The sequence below is a fragment of the Culex pipiens genome, chromosome 3 (assembly GCF_016801865.2).
Source record: "Culex pipiens pallens isolate TS chromosome 3, TS_CPP_V2, whole genome shotgun sequence".
Lineage (NCBI taxonomy): Eukaryota > Metazoa > Arthropoda > Insecta > Diptera > Culicidae > Culex > Culex pipiens.
In genome coordinates, this window is record NC_068939.1 from 69,240,136 (window position 1) to 69,258,595 (window position 18,460).

The 18,460-nt window shown below is 41.2% G+C and overlaps 2 protein-coding genes across 2 annotated transcripts in view; one reads left to right on the forward strand and one right to left on the reverse strand.

The window, feature by feature from the left end:
* Positions 1-512, reverse strand: part of LOC120414130 (V-type proton ATPase subunit G-like) — a 22,140-nt gene extending 21,628 nt beyond the window's left edge. The window contains exon 1 of the mRNA XM_052709397.1: positions 493-512. The gene's annotated coding sequence lies outside the window, so the exon portion shown is untranslated. The remainder of the gene's footprint in view (positions 1-492) is intronic.
* LOC120414114 (death-inducer obliterator 1) overlaps positions 1-18,141 on the forward strand; it is a 24,248-nt gene extending 6,107 nt beyond the window's left edge. Inside the window, exons 2-6 of the mRNA XM_039575142.2 lie at positions 230-2,534; positions 2,597-2,774; positions 8,923-9,297; positions 9,364-11,664; positions 16,317-18,141. Of these exons, the coding sequence (XP_039431076.1) occupies positions 230-2,534; positions 2,597-2,774; positions 8,923-9,297; positions 9,364-11,664; positions 16,317-17,420 (6,263 nt within the window). The 3' untranslated portion in view covers positions 17,421-18,141. The remainder of the gene's footprint in view (positions 1-229; positions 2,535-2,596; positions 2,775-8,922; positions 9,298-9,363; positions 11,665-16,316) is intronic.
* The last annotated feature ends 319 nt before the right edge of the window (positions 18,142-18,460 follow it).

Here is an 18,460-nt window from a genome sequence, read left to right on the forward strand (position 1 = left end):
CGGAAAATACATTTTACGATCTGGACCACTGCTCATTGTTCTCTCATGGCCCATCATGGTCCGTCTAGAGCAGGTTATCGGTGATCCTTTAGGGACACATCCGGAATTTATAAGAATTTAAAACTGTATATCATCCGACATATCAATTGTTATGAAATAAAAAATAAATAAATAAAATAGTGAAGGGTTTACTCATTCCCCTCTCCTCTCTTCCCCTTTCCCCACACAGCCAACGAAACCACCGACACATCGGTCAGTGTGGTCCGCATCGCATCCCCCACGCCCAGCATCGAGGACGAAATCGAACAGGAACGGCGCCAAAAGCTCGAGGACGAACAGCTCCAACAGGAACTGGAAGCGGCCGGACTCGTTCCGGACGACGCCATCGATGGCACCGGCTCGGAGGACTCCCCGGAGTCGTCCAACGCTGGGACTTCTGCCGCCGCCGGTCCCAGTGGCGTCTCGACGAGGAGGAGCAGGGTCCCTGCGACAACGACGACGACGACGACGACGGCTAGGAAGGAGGACGTTCTGCTGGACGGGGCCGACCCGCCGCACGTCAGCTTGATGGTCGAGGGTTTCTACCCGCCGGAGGAGGCGCGCAAGTTTGCCACGGAAGTGCTGACGCTGGCCGGGCTGAGGAAACCGTTGACGGTGGAGACGGAGCCGGTGGATTACGAGTTCCAGCGGTACGTGGTGGCGAACGATCACTGCTACACGCCGCTGACGTCGCCGAGTCAGAAGTTGCCGCCGCGGTCGTTTGAAGAGCAAGTGGCGGAGGAGGTTGTGATGGCGCCTGCGGCGCCGCAGCAGCAGCAGGTCGTTGAGGAAGGACCTAGCGGAAGGCGGAGGGCTGTTGCGGCTGTTAGTAAGGTGTCTCCCACGAAGGTGGTGAGTCGTCCGCGGAAGAAGTCGGTGGAGGAGAGCAGCAGCAACGACGCCGAAGATCTGCAGAGTATTTTGGAGGGATCGGACTCGGACTCAGATTACACGGAGGAGAGTTCGTACCCGGAGGAGGATGATAATCTGAGCGATTTGGACTTTGACATTAGTGGCAAGTCGCAGTCGAAGAAGCGCAAGTCGGGCTCGTCGAAGAACAAGTCCGGGTCAAAGAAGAAGGACGAAACGGCGGAGGCTGCCAAGAAGAAGTCGGTGGTGGTCGCGATCAAGTCACCAACGAAGAAGTCGGAAGCTAAACTGGTTACGCCGGTTTCGATGGTGACAAAGTCTGCGATTCCGAAGACGTACGGACCGAAGAAGCCGCTGGAGGTGGTCACTCCTCCAGTTCAGCCGGTTGTGGCGCCTCCACCTCCTCCGGTGCCGCAGGTCAAGAAGATCAAACAGGTTCCGAAACCGGCACCGCACGTTGAGGCCCTCTTCTCGGACATGACTTCGTTGTTTTCGACGCCGGACATTATCAAGAAGGTTGGCCAGAGTAAGGTCGTTACGCCGACGACACCGACCCCGAGCAGCAGCCGAGGAGGCTTTGTCCAGCTGATCAAGGGCAGTACTCAGAAATTGCCGGCGCAGATTTCGATCCAAAGCCACGCGAGCGCTTCCGAGGAGAGTCTGATCGACGTACTGGCGCAAGATCCGGAACCGACGCCAACGGCAACGTCCACGACGCCGACCCCGCTCACGGAAGATATTGTGAAAATGCTGGAGAACAATTTGCCTCCCGGCGTCGTCGCCCAGGAACCGGTTCTTCCCATCACGGACAACAGTATTTTGGCGGCGCTCAGCTCTAACGACGACGGCGGCCTTCCGGAGGATCTGCTGCAGCACGTGGCCGAACTAGCGGAAAACAAGGAACTGCAGGAAATTCTGGACAAGCAGGTTCTCGGCGTGATTGGGACGGACGTTCCCGCGATGCCTCTGGCATCAACTTCCGCCGCCATTCCAATCGCTCCCCAGCAGATGATGCAACCGGTGATAGTCGCCGCACCTCCTCAACCGGTCATTCAAAGACCACAACCTCCCGCCCCAACACCTGCCGAAAGTCTGCCGACGATGACTGTCAAGGAGCAGCTGATGCCGCGCAAAGAGGCGATCCAAATCCGTCGCAGCGATGGCCGTATCATCACCCTGCCCCCAATCGAAGCCCCCGCAACGAGGTCCAAGCGTCGCGCCCAAACCGGAACCTCCGGCACCCCGGTGGCATCGTCTCCAGCGACCGCTCCAGTCGCCGCGTCACCTTCCACGCCAATCGCCGTTCCTTCCGTCGCGTCGGCCCACACTCCACAAAGCTCCAAGACCTCCGCCGGCAAGTCGTCCGCCTCCAAGGCAGTCGCATCCGCCGTCGGAATTACGTCGTACGACGACGGCAGCGGTAGCTTGATGATTGACGAGACGCCACGGGGAAAGTCGGGAGCCAGTCGGAGTGCCGCGTCCAGTCGGAGAACGTCGGAATCTTCGAACAACTCGGGCCGCGGAAAGCGACAAAGTACGGCGGCTGTGGCCGTGGCTGTCGCCGCGGAAGCCGAGGAAGAAGTCGAGTCGGACGAGAGCTGGAACTCGGAGGACGATCCGGATAGGTGAGTTGGAGGCAATGCTTCGCTGAGGAGAGAGAGTTCTTAAACTTAATTTCTTGAAACAGGCTGTGGTGCATCTGCCGGCAGCCGCACAACAACCGGTTCATGATCTGCTGTGACGTGTGCGAGGACTGGTTCCACGGCAAGTGCGTCAACATCACCAAAGCGATGGGCCAGCAGATGGAGGCCGACGGCATCGAGTGGACCTGCCCGAACTGTCTGAAGAAGAAGCAGGAGAAGCAGGTTTGTACCTACTTTTGGGCGTTTGCTTGGCTAATCTAATCGGGTGGAGCTTATCGATGCGGTAGTGTCTTCTAAATTGAGCTTATCGACTTGTTTTTCCTAGAAAGTTTGATTAGTTGAGGTTTATTCAACTGTTCTTAGAAATTTGGAACATGGTGGCTGCACAGTTGGGCTTTGCATTCAAATTTGTGATTTTGTGATAATCTAACAAATTGGGGTTTCAGTCAAGGGGATGATGTAAGAAGAAGATCCACAATTTTGCATACTTTATTGCAAGATGCTTTAGGTTAACACCGAAAATTTGGTTGAAATTTGAAATAAACAAAAAAATGCTGTAAATCTTTTTATTTTATCTGTTTTCGATAAGAAGCCGATTAATTTAATAATTTTATAGGCGATAGACTATTTTTCTAAGCTCCAAAACATATTTTTTTTGTCGAAAAAATATTTTTGTTGCAAAATTGGCTTGTCTAATTTGTGTTCACCAATATCAGTGTCTTGAGTTTGTTTGTCTTTTGCTTTTTGGTCTGACAATAGGATTGGCAGCCAAACCCACTTTGGTCTGACAGTTTTGGTCTGATCACGCGGGGGATAGGGCAGCCACACCCCCTTGGTTTCAGTCATCCAAATCTCACAAGATTTCGAGATGAATTTAGGAAATTGAGTTTGTTTCATAAATTTTCAAAAGCCAAAATATAAAATTTCGTTTATTGGACCTTTTAATATAATGAAATACCGAATTTATCTATTTGAAATTTTACAACTTAACCGATTTTAAGTTATTCAGAATTGAAACATTTTAGATTTCTTTTATCCTTTGGATTTTAGATTTTTGAAAGTTTTATTAATTTTAAAGTTTTTTGATTATTTTTTTCAATTTTTGAATTTCAGAATTTTGAGATGATTTTTGGAATTTGAGAATTCAATTCCGAAATTACCGAATTACCAAATTTAGGAATTTGAGCATTTAAGAATTAAGAATTTAAGACCATAAGATTTTAAGGATTAAGGAATTTTCGAATTTATAATCTTTTGAATTTTAAAGTTTGACAATTTTTATACTTCTTTTCTTATTTCTAAAATTATTAAAAAAAATATTTTTTTTTTTGTGAATTTTAGAATTCTGCAGTTTAAAATTACACAGATTTTATGTTTCAATTCAAAGCTGTAGAATTCCAACATTATTTTTTAATCTCGAACCTTTGAATTTTGAGATGAATTGATTAATAAGGCATTTAATGTACCAACAGTTCAGGAATTTTTTTTAATTTTTTAATGTAGAGTTTAAGAATTTTTAAGTATCCTTTTTTACAAATTTTAGAACTACGTTAATTTTTGAATTTCATATTTCTAAAATTTTAGTTTTTTTTTTTCATAATATAATATAATATATTCATAATATATTCGTGCAAAAAAACTTATGCACGTGGGTGTACAGATTACGGAGTAAAAGATGATCGAATTGTTCACCTAGCGCTCACATGTGTTTCGGGACCAAGTAGCCTGCGGGTATGGAGATCATACATACATACTAGGGTGGTCCAAATCCGGACTTTTTTGGGGCTACCCCCTGAAATCAAAGTTTGACCCATCACTAGGCTAAATTCCAAATTTGAGCTCATTCTGACCCTCCCTCCAATCGCTTAAAGTTTGTATGGGAAAAATCGTCAAAATGTATGGAGAAAAGCAACTGTTTTACTTTTTTACCTGTGGAAGGCGCCAGAGTTATCCGATTCTTACCATTTCTCAAATGTAGAACCTTCATTAAATTTAGAACAACTTTCCCGAAGACACCATATTTTTAGGATTTTTTTTCCGCGAAGTTATTAGCGCCCAAAACTAACCATTTTTGCGCGGCTAGCTGTAAGGGGCTACCTAACAACGATGTTTATTTCCAATTCGAGCACACACGTGCTCTCTCTCAGGTTCAAACTTTCTCACGAGCTTGCTTGCCTGCCTGCCTGCCTGTTTGCCTACAAGCTCGCGCTCTGTTTCTCTGCTTGGACTTTTGTCGTCGTCGTCGTTTTCGTTTGCCGTCCGTTGCGCTGCGTTCCTGGCATGTTTATTATAATTTTCAACTAAAATAGCAGGTTTGATTTTAGATATAAAATTAAATGTATTATGTGATTAACAATAGATATCATATTATCAGAGCGTGTGAGAGAGAATAAAAATTTCGATGAATTAGTTTATCCATGATCGTCATTCATCCACGGTCATCTTTTATTATTGAGTAAATTTTCAAACAGGGATAATGTAATTTATTTTTTTCCAAAAAAAATCAGGTAAACGACAAAAAAATAAGAAAAGTTGCAATATTTGTTGAAGGTGGTCGAGGAACACAGAAAGAAATTTCCAGACAGCACAAAAATTAATAATTTTATAGAGTATGAATGAAAATTTGCAGCAATAATTGTAAAATTGCCTTGACTTGTAATAAAGTATATTTTTGTTAAAGCAAACTACCTAATGTAACATAATTTGTATTACCTGATTTAAAAAAAAAAATCAAATTATTATCATGATTAAAACAAAAAAACAAACCCTGTTAACCTGACATTTGCTGTAATTTTTTTTTAATGAGCCTAAGCTGTCTTTTCTTTAAATTATTTTTTTCCGTGCATTTTGACATAATTTAAGAATTTATATGCTAAATATATCTCAAAACAAACCTGCTATTTTAGTTGAAAATTATAATAAACATGCCAGGAACGCAGCGCAGCGGATAGCAAACGAAAACGACGACGACGACAAAAGTCCAAGCAGAGAAACAGAGCGCGAGCTTGTAGGCAAACAGGCAGGCAGGCAGGCAAGCAAGCTCGTGAGAGAGTTTGAACATGAGAGAGAGCACGTGTGTGCTCGAATGGGAAATAAACATCGTTGTTAGGTAGCCCCTTACAGCTAGCCGCGCAAAAATGGTCAGTTTTGGGCGCTAATAACTTCGCGGGAAAAAATCCTAAAAATATGGTGTCTTCGGGAAAGTTGTTCTAAATTTAATAAAGGTTCTACATTTGAGAAATGGTAAGAATCGGATAACTCTGGCACCTTCCACAGGTAAAAAAGTAAAACAGTTGCTTTTCTCCATACATTTTGACGATTTTTCCCATACAAACTTTAAGCGATTGGAGGGAGGGGTTCCCGTGGTCAGAATGAGCTCAAATTTGGAATTTAGCCTAGTGATGGGCCAATCTTTGATTTCAGGGGGTAGCCCCAAAAAAGTCCGGATTTGGACCACCCTAATACATACATAATATAATATATTCAAAATATTTTTTTTTCAATTTGATAATGTTTTTTTGAGGAGTTTATTATTTAAAATGTGAGAATTTCAATTGATTTTTCAATTTTTTAAACTCCAAATTTCGAGATGATTGTGATGATTTTTTTTAATTTGAGAATTTAGAAACTATGATTTTAATTATTTTAATCTCAGAATCTTAATTTTCAAAATTCAAAAAATTTAGAATTTGTGATTTGACGAGCTAAAGTATTCTAAAGTATTAGTGTTTTGAAATTTCGGCATTTTTGAATTTTTTAAACTTTTTAATTTCATATTTGCAGAAGTTTTAATTGCTTTGTTCTTTTAATTTCTTTTTTTTGCAATTTTAAATATTCCAATTTTACAATTTTAAGAACTGTAGAATTTTAACATTTTGTAATGTTAGAAATTTTTCAATTTTATGATTTTGGAGTTTTTTTTATTGTTTTGAATTTTAGATTTATAGTGTTTAAAAGAGTGTTCTTTTATTACGTAACGCAGTTAGGGAGGGAGGGGGTCGATGGCCGTGTTAAGCTCCAAACAATTTTTTTGAAATTTGTATGGAAATTTTGTTACGAGGTGGGGGGGGGGGGGGAGGGGGGAAGGGGGTTGGGGGTCCAAAAATCAAAATTTTTGCGTTACGTAATAAATTAACGTTCCCTAATGTTTTTTTTTTAATTTTGAATTTTAGTTTTTTTTATGTTCTGAATTTTAGAATTGTACAATTATTTCAATTTTTGAATTTCATATTTCTAGAATTTATGTACTATTTTTTTTATTTAATTTTTTTTCCATTCTTGAGTTTTTTTTTGAAAAGGTCCTATAAACCAAATTTCCAGTTTATGCTTTTTGGGTGTTTTTGAAACCGTCTTGATTCAGTGGGTCTCGTGGAGCAGGGGTAGCGGCTTCGGCTGCCGATCCCGATGATGCTATGAGACGCGGGTTCGATTCCCGCCTTATCCACTGAGCTTCTATCGGATGGTGAAGTAAAACGTCGGTCCCGGTTTCTCCTGTCTCGTCAGAGGCGCTGGAGCAGAAATCCCACGTTAGAGGAAGGCCATGCCCCGGGGGGCGTAGTGCCAATAGTTTCGTTTTTTTTTTTGATTCAGGGGTATTAAAAACACCCAAAAAGCAAAAACTGAAAAATTGGTTTATTGGACCTTTAAAAAAAACTCCAGAATTGTAGAATTTAACGATTTTAGCATTACAAATTTTACAATTAATAATTTTATAATTTAAAATTTTACATTTAAAAGTTTACAATTTAAAAATTTCTAATTTGGAATTTTATAATTTAAAATTCTACAATCTAACGATTTATCACTTAAACTATTTTTCGAATTTTTAAATTTAAAAATTTTATAAATTTAATTTTTTTTCAATTTATTTTTTTAGTTAGAATTCGTTTTTTAAAACATTTTATCCAATTTTAGGATTTTAATTAAAATTGTCTTGTTCTACAGTTTACAATTTTACAATTGAGTACTAAGCCCTATGTCAATTTTATGTACAACGGTAAAAAACACGATTAAAAACCATTTCTGATCACTTTTTTTACATTTTAAGGCAAAAAAAAAAATAAAAAACAACATTTTTTCGATGGATAAACTATGGTCTCCTTGGAACGAGCTGTCTAGTAGGAGATTTTCTGTCAAGAAAGACCGCGAGGTTAATTTTTCAAAATTGATTTAAAAATTCATTTTAAACTTTATAGGGTCATTGTACTTAGAAAAATAAGCTTTATCGCTGTAAACAATAATATCAGCAATCTAAGCTTTATTTTAGGATCCAATTCAAAATTTTATAATTTTCCAATTTAAAATGGCATACATAAAAAAATATATTTATTTTTTTTTCAGTTAAATTTTTACCATGTAAGAATTTTAGGATTTCATAATGCTAGAATTCAGAATGTTAAATATTTTGCATGTGTGGATCAATCGGACCGCGCACTGGACTCACAATCCAGAGGTCGCCTGTCCGAATCCGGCAGCGGGCGCTCTAAAATGCTTTGTGTAAATATGGGTATTCGGCGCTGTCGCTCCGTGCCATACTTTCATACACTTGGGAGCCCAGGGCGGCGAAGTCCTTGTAGATAAAAAGGAAGACACTAGTGGTTGGTACTAGCAATGGTGGCCGACAGCTATAAAGTCAACTTCGTTTTTTCATATTCCTAGAATATTTGAATATGTTAAATTTTTAATTTTAATAAATTTATTTTTTTTGTACTGATTTCTTAAATTCACAATAAAAATTTGCAAAATTCCACAATTTAATTTTAAATTTTTAAAATTTAGTATTTAATAATTAGAAATTCTACAATTTAAAGTTTTATAATTTAAAATTTTACAATTGAAAATGCTATGATTTGAAAATTTATAATTTAAAATTCTACAGTGTTATGATTTTAGAGTTGAATAATCTTAAGAATTGTAGAAGGTTAAAATTTTAGAATGCTTGAACTTTAAATTTAAAAATTTTATAAATTTTTGTTTTGTTCTTATGTATTTCTTATTTTTACGATTTTTTAAAATTTGTTCTCCAATTTTAGAATTCCAGTTTTTTTTTTAATTTTAGAATTTCAGGATTCGGCTATATTAGAATAATTCTACAATTTAAGAATATAAAGGTTTTTAAATTTCGTAATTTGTGATTGTTGATTGTATCAGCTGTCAATTTCAGAATTGTAGAATTTTAGAATACAGGAATTACACTTAACATGTTATAGGAATGACTGTTGAGGGCACAATGGTACGAGTAACATTTTGAGCGCTTCAATATAATTTTTCAAAAAAGTTGCAAGATGTCACCCTGCTTCCGCTTGTCCAATTACAAACCGTTATCTCTAACTCCTTTCCCACGTTTTGTTTTCCTCGCACAACATTGTAGCAACCGAAGATGACGGACTTCCTCGTGTCGAGCAGCAGCAGCAACACCAGCATCGGCGCCAGTTCCGCGACCGCCCTCACCATGTCCCCAAAGACGGTAGCTTCGATCACATCTGTTCCGGCGGCGTCCAAAGCAGCCATCACCGCCGATCAAACCAGCTGCGTCGTCTGTGGCAAAGTGGCGCGGGTCAACTCCGTGTACTGCAGCGACGCTTGCATCCGGAAGCATGCCCACGGTGTGGTGAGTGAGACTTCAACGGTGGCTCAACCGGCGCGGTCAACGGCGGGGGTCAAGCACCAGCAGACGACGATCGTCGATGGAATTAAAAAGTTGGACGGTGCTGGGGCGAAGGCCGCAGCCGACAAGAGTGGACCGGTAAGTTATTTTGGGGTTGAGTTGGTGAGTTGTGATTTTGACGATGTTTTTTTTTTCCCGTTGCAGATCATCGTTATGGAGCGTAAAACTGGTCGTTGTCTCACCGGGAAGAATGCTCCAACGGCCGAGAATCTGAAGGCTTGGCTGCAGAGTCATCCAACGTTCGAGGTGGTTCCTCCCGGTTCCCCCCAGGCCGCCATCATTCTTGCCAAGCAGGCTGAAGTGCGCAAGCTTCAGCAAGCAAAGGAATCGCAAAAGAAGACGACGAGTAGTCCCTCGACGAGTCAACAGCAGCAGCAGACTTCAAAATCTCAAAAACATTCCGACAACAAGAAGAACGCTCTGTTTGCGCCGAGCATTCCCCAGAAGGTCACTCCGCAATCCTCCAAGGCAACACCCCCCGCAAAGACCTTCTCGAAAACGACCCTCTCCTCGCCAACGTCGGCTCAACCGCCAAAGTCATCCTCATCGTCGGGATCGCTTGGTAGTGGTACTAAAACGCCCGCTTCGACGACGACGACTCCCGCGACTAAGGCGCAGAAGCGACCTGCCGCAGCTATGGAGGGGAAATCGGCAAAGACGACGCCGCCGCCTGCCGGAGGGGAGAACATCCGCGTTACGGTGAAGAAGACGTTGAAGGAGCACCTGCTGCAGCGAACCAGCGAGCTGGACGAGGACAAGTCGGGGGCGCAGCTGCTGGCGGTGCGTCTCAGCGAGTCCGAGATTGACGCGTTCGTGGCCGAGGTCGAGGAGGAGATGTTTGGCATGTTCAACAAGGACACCGGCACCAAGTACCGGGCCAAGTATCGCTCGCTGGTGTTCAACATCAAGGACCGCAAGAACCTGTCGTTGTTTCAGAAGATTTGCGAGAAGCGCATTGAGGCGCGCCAGCTGGTTCGCATGACGCCGGAAGAGTTGGCCAGCCAGGAGTTGGCCCAGTGGCGAGAGAACGAAAACAAGCACCAGCTGGAGATGATCAAGAAGAGCGAGCTGGATTTGCTGGCTTGCGCGAAGAACTACGTGCTGAAGACGCACAAGGGCGAGGAGGTGATCGAGGGTAAGATCGTGGACCGAGTGCAGCTAGATCCGACGACGGCCGTCGAGGACGTGGTGGCGGTGTTGAACAATTCGACCGTGAGCAGCACCAGCGAGCTGGACAACAGCGCAAAGGAAGCCAGCTTCCGGTCGAAGGACTTTGATCTGAGCTTTGGCAAGTATTCGACGGGACTGTACGGCAGCGGGTCGATTACGAGTTCCACGTTGACGGCCGCGGCGACGTCAGCAACATCATCGGCAAGCAAAAAGAAGGATTCGCGAAGAAGCCGCAGTCGAAGCCGGAGTCGGGACAGACGGCGGGACAGATCTCGAAGCAAGCACAAGCGAAGAAGAAGCCGAAGTCGGAGCAAAAGCCGGGATCGGGCAAGGTCGCGTCATCGAGACCATCGCAAGCAAGATGCGAAGGAGCAAAAGTTGGACGAGAAGCCTGCGACCACCTCCGCCGAGAAGGACCGCAACGAGGCTGTTGGCAAGCCGGTCGAGCTCAAGAAGACGAAAAAGGTCACCGAAGTCGGCAAGTCACAACTACCGGAGAGCGGCAATTTGATTGATCAAATTCTGGCTTCTGCCGGTGCCCCGATTGGAAAACCAACCGGCGATTCAACCGAAATGGACTCTACACCGGTGTCCGTTCCCGTAGAACCTCCCAAGCAGACCCCCGCAACCACAACCACGTCGGCGAGTCCCTCTCAAGATCAGGAACCCACAAGTACCGTCACCATCCCAACCCCACCACATTCCACCGAATTCGACGCCGAATCACCCTCGACGGATTTCGGCGCCAGCCCCGAAGAGGACCCGCCCAGCGAGGAAGCCCTCAAGGTCCACTGGTCCGGTAACGTGCACATGGTCGACGTGGCCTCCGTCGAGATGTCGATCCGCGCCGTCAGCGGCAGCATCGAAGACGTCGTCGGCGATTTCTCCGAAGATCTGGACATTTGCGGTACGATCAAGCCGGAAATCGTGTGGGACTACATCGGTCAGATCAAGAAGAGCGCCAACAAGGAGATCTGCCTGGTGCGGTTCCACTCGAACGAACGGGCCGCGTACTACACGCTGTACACGCACCTCTTCTCGCGGAAGCGCTACAGCGTGATCAAGTCACCGTCGAAGGCGATCAAGGACTTTTACGTGTTTCCGCTGCCGTCGGAGCAGATGGTACCGATGATACTGAAACCGCTGAATGGGGTGGGCATTGTGGAGGGCGATAAGAAACCAGACCTTTTGCTAGGGATTATTGTGAAGGTGGGCGGAGGCAAGCGCACCTCGACGACGGCGATTACGGCGGGATCGTCGGTACCGCCGGCAAAGGTGAGTGCAGTTGACATAATGTTTATTTTATAATTATGTTGTTGTAATTTCTCGCATCAAGATCAAGAATTCCCGATTAAAATACAGTAGTTGTTTGTTAACTGGGCGTTGTTTAACTGGATTGCTATTTAACTGGGCGCTCGCTAACTGGGTCGTAGCGCAGTTAAAAAGCAGACAAACGTCAACAAACCAAAACAAATCGAAATGACCGAATATTTTTTTTAAATTTTATAATTTTAAAATTAAAAAAAATCAAAATTTATAAAGCTTGTCGGCCCAAATCGAGGGACAATGTTTTTTCAAAAAACTTTAAAATTTTAATGGAAATAGAAGTCTGATCAACTGAAATTAATCTAATATGCATATTTTGGTATTCAAAATCATATTTTATATGTGTGGGATTGATTATAATCATTTGATTTTTTGTTAAATTTTGATGACGGCGAAAAAAAAATTGTTTGATTCTTAGATATTTTGAATATTTATTGCAACAAAACAACTTAACCTGGTTTTAAATTGCATTTTAAAATTTCTTTTCATGGCATTGATTTAAGCTATCACATTTTTGAAATTTTTCAAAGCAAATAAAATTTATTTAAAAAAAAAAACTTAGATTTATTTCAAAAAATATAAAAACTTGAATTTATTAAAAATTGCTGATAATTATGTTTTTATTTTTTAGTTTTTATTATTTTGTTTTTTTTTTAATTTTTGAAGTTTATAATATTTTTAATATAGTGCTTAGAATTTTTGAATAATGTAATTTTTTGAAATTTGTAATAAAAATTGTCATTCTAATTTTTTTTTAAGCCAGACTTTAATGTTTAGAAATACCTATTATTTTTAGAAATATATTTAAAGTGCCCAAATGTTTTCTTTACATTGAGTTTATTTTAATAATTTAGAGTTAATTTTTCAAATTTTTAATTTTTTAATGAGTGACATTTTTGCAATTTTTGATGTATTTAAATAAAATTCAAAATAATATACTTTCCAAATTTTTATGAATTTTAAATGTAATTTTCTATCATTTTTCTTAGTTTTGCCTTCCTCACCTTACTGAGGAAAGAGGCTATAAAATCACTCGAAAAACGAAATTATTCATTTGATCTCCTAGACCTACCTTCATGTATACATATCGACTCAGAATCAAATTTTGAGCAAATGGCTGTGTGTGTGGAGGGATGTTGATAAAAAAAAATTGCACTGAGTTATCTCGGCACTGGCTGACCCGATTTGGACCGTTTTGGTCTCATTTGATCCGTCTTGGGGTCCCATAAGTTGCTATTGAAAATTATAAAGTTTAGTAAAGTACTTCAAAAGTTATGCTAAAAAACGATTCTAACAAAACTCCGAAAGATTGTAAAAAGGGTGGTTTTTGTATGAAACGAGTTCAAAAGTTTGAAGATCTGACAACCCTATCGAAAGTTATGCGCACTTAAGTGCCCTGAATTATGGAAATCTGACTAACCAATCTGATGGTATGAATAATGAATCAAATTGATAGAACACTGAAAAGTCCGCCCTTGTGTATCTATTTTGGATAGCATTACCCTCTGAATGTGAGGAAGGCATCAACCACCTAAGGGTGGATAAGTAACGTTTTTAAAATATATTGAAATTGCCCATTTCCTGTGTAATTTATTTTTTATTTTTTTTAAACTTTTGGAATTTAAATGTTTTATTTGATTTTTTGAAATTTTCAATTTAAAAAAAAACCTAATTGTAATCAGGGCTGCGGAGTCGGGTCATATTTCAAACGACTCCGACTCCGACTCCGGCTTTCTCAGATTAGCTGACTCCGACTCCGGCACCGGCTTTGAACAAATGGTTGGCTCCCACTCCGACTCCGACTCCGGCCTACCAACTCTAGCGCACTCCGACTCCAGCTTTCAACAAATGGTTGGCTCCGACTCCGACTCCACATATTTTAAATGTTTCAAAAGTTAGTTAACTATTATTGGTTAATTATTTTTAAAACATTGATAAATAGGATTATTTAAATACTCTATAAGCGTCATGTTTTTCTCAAGAAAAATAAGTTAAGTAAAAGTAAAGTAAAGTAAATAAACGGAAAAAAGTTTCTAAGTTTTAAGTTTTATACGAAATCAAAAAATATCTTCAGTTTTAGAGGCATTTTGAGAAGAACAGTTTTGTAAGTAAATTTGGATTTATTTGCTTAACCTCAAATTTGAAAATATTTTTTTCAAAGCTAATAAATTTAAATATTAAATTGATATTTTTGAATGAATAACTAAAAGAAACCTGAACATTAAAATTCAATTTGCTAACTTTCAGGCTGACATTTGTAAGAAGCGCAGTGACAGGCACCTTGTTTTTTAAATGGCAATTTTAAACGAAACATTTTTTTTGTTTTTTTTTTTAAGAGGTACATAGACATCACGCCATGGCTGAAGGAGATTATTATTGCAAATCAATGTATCTAAAGAATTTCTTCGTGGAAAGGACGCTTAAGATGTCCTTTTCAAATATCTGTGACATGGAAAATATTTTAATCTGGAATTTTTAATTTATTTTAATTTTAAAATTTTATATACTTTAAAAAGGAGGTGCACGATACTTCGTGAACCTTCATCTAAAACGAAGCTTTATCGATGATCTTTCGCCTCCATCAAAATATATGAAAAAACTTTTTAAATCTATCTTTTTTTAAGACTGATTTTTATTTTAATAAAAATGCTTTTGGTGATTTTTGATTTTTGTTATTTTTTTTAAAAGATGCTGTTACAACTTTTGATAGTAATTTCTCGTTGACAAGTCATAATTTGTCAATAGTAGATCCAAATTACGTTAGTGAGTCGAGGAATTTGCAGTGGTATAGGAATACTTTATAAAAACTGTTGAGTTTTTAGAGCAACCTTGAAATTAATTCTAATTTTTTGTTACTTTGAAACGAATTCCACATTATTTGTCTTTCTCCAACTGTCCACTTCTTCAGTTTCAGCCGTCAAAATGCTTATCTGCCCTTTTCAAATGTTGCTCCAGACTTTTGGTAGTTAGCTGTGTGCTTACCCTACCAGTTAGCACACTTTACATGCTGCTCCGCTTTTTAGTCAGAGCAAAAAAAAAACTTTTAAAGAAACTGGTTTAGCAAAATTGTGAATTGGATCAAGGGCAACGTTGCTATTCACAATGCTAAATTATTCAACTAATTTGTAATTTTATAGTTTAAATCTTTTAGTAGGTATTTAAAAAAATTTAAGAGCGAGTTTTTCACCAATGTGTAACAGGTCGTATCGAGGTGCTCCGATTTGGATGAAACTTTCAGCGTTTGTTTGTCTATGCATGAGATGAACTCATGCCAAATATGAGCCCTCTACGACAAAGGGAAGTGGGGTAAAACGGGCATTGAAGTTTGAGGTCCAAAAAACCTAAAAAATCTTAAAATTGCTCGCATTTCCGTAAAACTTCATCAATTCCAATTCTCTTTGATGCATTCGAAAGATCTTTTGAAGCACTTCAAAATATGCCATAGACATCCAGGATTGGTTCGACTTTTTCTCTTAGCTTTTGCAAATTACTGTCAAAAATGGATTTTTTTAAAACCTTAATATCTTTTTGCAACAGCCTCCAACATCCATACTCCCATAGGTCAAAAGATAGGTAATAACATGGACTATAAGCCTACGGTGTTAACTTTTTGGCCAATCGCAGTTTTTTCCATAGTTTTTCGATTTTTCTAGAACAAACATTTTACAACGTTAGTTTTTGCCCTGTAGACCGCCATAGCGGCACTTTTTGGTCTCAATTTTGTCATATTCGGAATCCTCGGACAATTTCACGTAAATTAGAAGTATTGGAGTTGTAAATTTGATTGAAAAAATTGCCATTTAGAATGAATTAAAATATTTTTTAACAATTTGTTGGATTAGGGGTAAAACAGGTTTTCGCCTACTTGATACAGCATTTGACGTATTGATCATAGGGTAAATAAGATCTATTTCTTTTTTCAAATATGTTTTATTTAATTATTTTTTAATCAAATTTACAACTCCAATACTACTAACTTACGTGAAATTGTCCGAGGATTCCGAATATGACAAAATTGAGACCAAAAAGTGCCGCTATGGCGGCCTACAGGGCAAAAACTAACGTTGTAAAGTGTTTGTTCCAGAAAAATCGAAAAACTATAAGAAAAACTGCGGTTGGCCAAAAAGTTAACACCGTAGGCTTATAGTCCATGTTATTACCTATCTTTTGACCTATGGGAGTATGGGTGTTGGAGGCTGTTGCAAAAAGATATTAAGGTTTTAAAAAAATCCATTTTTGACAGTAATTAGCAAAAGCTAAGAGAAAAAGTCGTACCAATCCTGGATGTCTATGGCATATTTTGAAGTGCTTCAAAAGACCTTTCGAATGCATCAAAGAGAGTTGGAATTGATGAAGTTTTACGGAAATGCGAGCAATTTTAAGATTTTTATGTTTTTTTACCTCAAACTTCAAAGCCCGTTTTACCCCACTTCCCTTTGTCGTAGAGGGCTCATATTTGGCATGAGTTCATCTCATGTATAGACAAACAAACGCTGAAAGTTTCATCCAAATCGGAGCACCTCGATACGACCTCTAGAACAAACCGAGCAATATTTACAAATACTGCCTCTTAAATAACAAAAGTATGTTTTCTTTTTCAGACCCCTCGCCGCTCCACAAAATCCTCCACCGCGGTTTCCCCCTCGTTCGCGCTGATGCAGCAGGTCATCACCAAGTACGCCACAAAGAAGCCGGACCTGGATTCGTCCACTCCACCGGGAAGCCCCGGCGGACCAGTAGCACCACCCCCGCCGGTAATTTCTCTTCCGAAGCCTCCACCCCCACCCCCAGCATCAGCCGCCGCCGCCACTACTCCCGTTGTAATCCAGATCCGATCCCGGTCGGCGTCCGAATCGCCCGAGCAGGACATCGACATGGACATTATCAAGCGGCCGGTCCTGAAGAGCGGGTCGTCGGCGGCGGCTGTGCCGCTGGAGGTTTCCCCGGCGCCGGTCGTGATTGACGACGATGACGAGCCGTATTCGCCGGGTGGGGCGAGTGATGACAGCGATCAGTTTGCCGATGTTACTGCGATCGTTGAGACGAAGGGAAGGAGGGCCAGCTTGGCAGGGACGGCTTTGGATCCGGACTCGGAGCGGTTCCGGCTGGAGATGGAGGAGATTAATCGGAAGATTGCCGAAGAAAAGAGTGAAATTGTGGGAATTATAAGCTCCGGGGAGTTGAAGGCGGACGAGATCAAGTCGACGCTGACGCCGTCGCTGATTACGGACATTTCGATCCCGTCGAACCTGTCGGAGATTCTGGCTAGTATTAACAAGAGCGTGCCGGGGGTTTCGCTGGACGCGCCAAAGGCGCCAGAGAAGACCGTCGCCGCCGCGGACGACGAAGATGAGTACGTTCCGACGGCAACCTCCTCGCTCTACTCGGCGTACAAACCGGGCTACAGCTACGGAAAGTCGTCGGCGGCGGCGGCGCCGATTCCCGTCCTCGTGTCGAACCCGCCGCCGGAGGCCAGCACCAGCAAGCTGTCGCAGCTGTCGGAAGCGGAACTGCTGAGCATGGTTCCGGACGAAAGCTACCTTCAACCGGCGACGGCCACAAAATCGCGCGTTGTCGACGGCGTCGTTGAGCTCGATAGTGACGATTCGGAACCGCTGCCGCCGCAGGCGAAAAAGTCCAAAAATGACGACGGAACCAGTGAACCGCCGCCGCCGGGCCTGGAGGATGAGATTGACCTTGCGTAAGACTCGAGAACAAAATTGTCCAGTAGTGGGGAGCTTGGCTTCACCCGCGCTCGCAAATTTAGTGGAAAGTGCAAATGCAACAAAGAAATGAAAAATGAAAAGCTTGGAAGAAGCAAAGAATCGAGGTTTGAAAACACGACACTGTTTTGTGCTGTTCTGGTAGAAGGTAGAGAGCGTAGAGTTATCGTAGTGTAAACGCTTTAAATTATTAAACTATTTAATAATGATTAACGCACTCACTTGTGGAATCTTATCAAGCAACGCAACATCCAATATAGAATAAAACAAACACGTTCTCAATGATCTACACACGCAATGCAGTTAAGGTTCGAACTTTTTCTGTAGTTTGATATCTACTATCTCTCTCTCTCTTTATGATCTAAGTTGAAACCCATTTTGTTGACTTTGACGAATTGAATTTCTTTGAAAGGTTCGAAAATTAACATTCAAACTGATTTTAGCAGTTTGATAACAACAAAACCCATAGTTTGAAATTATTTGGCTTTAATATAAAACAGTAAAAGAGTAGAATGTTCCCACTTTGCCCTTTCACTCCCCTAGTTGATAAGGCTGTGTGTACAAAGAAGAAGATTAACCTAATTAGCCAGTATCATTATCTATATCTGTAAGCACTCGAGCCGTTTAGAGAAGAAGAAAAAACAAAAAAGCAGATTCCGGTCGAACATATTTTTGGACTCGTTGCAAAATTAAGAAACCCTTTCGGAGCACTCTAAACTCTAAATTAAACGAAATTGTACAAATTTGGCCACCCCCCGCGGTTGAGGATGAATGGAACGTAAACTATGCATTAAAAATAAATATATCTAAACCATTGTTCTATGTTCAAGAAGCAGAAGCTATCGATGTAATGGACTACGTAAAAAAAGATGTGAAAAAATAAAGAGAAGAAAAAAAACGCAAACTTGAACCAACTTGTCCACTTTCTTACTAAACGCGAGAACTTGCCTTGAAGCTGTGTGAATTATGCATCGGTTAATCGGTGTTGACGCTCGCACACACATCAATCGCGGCGCGTGACA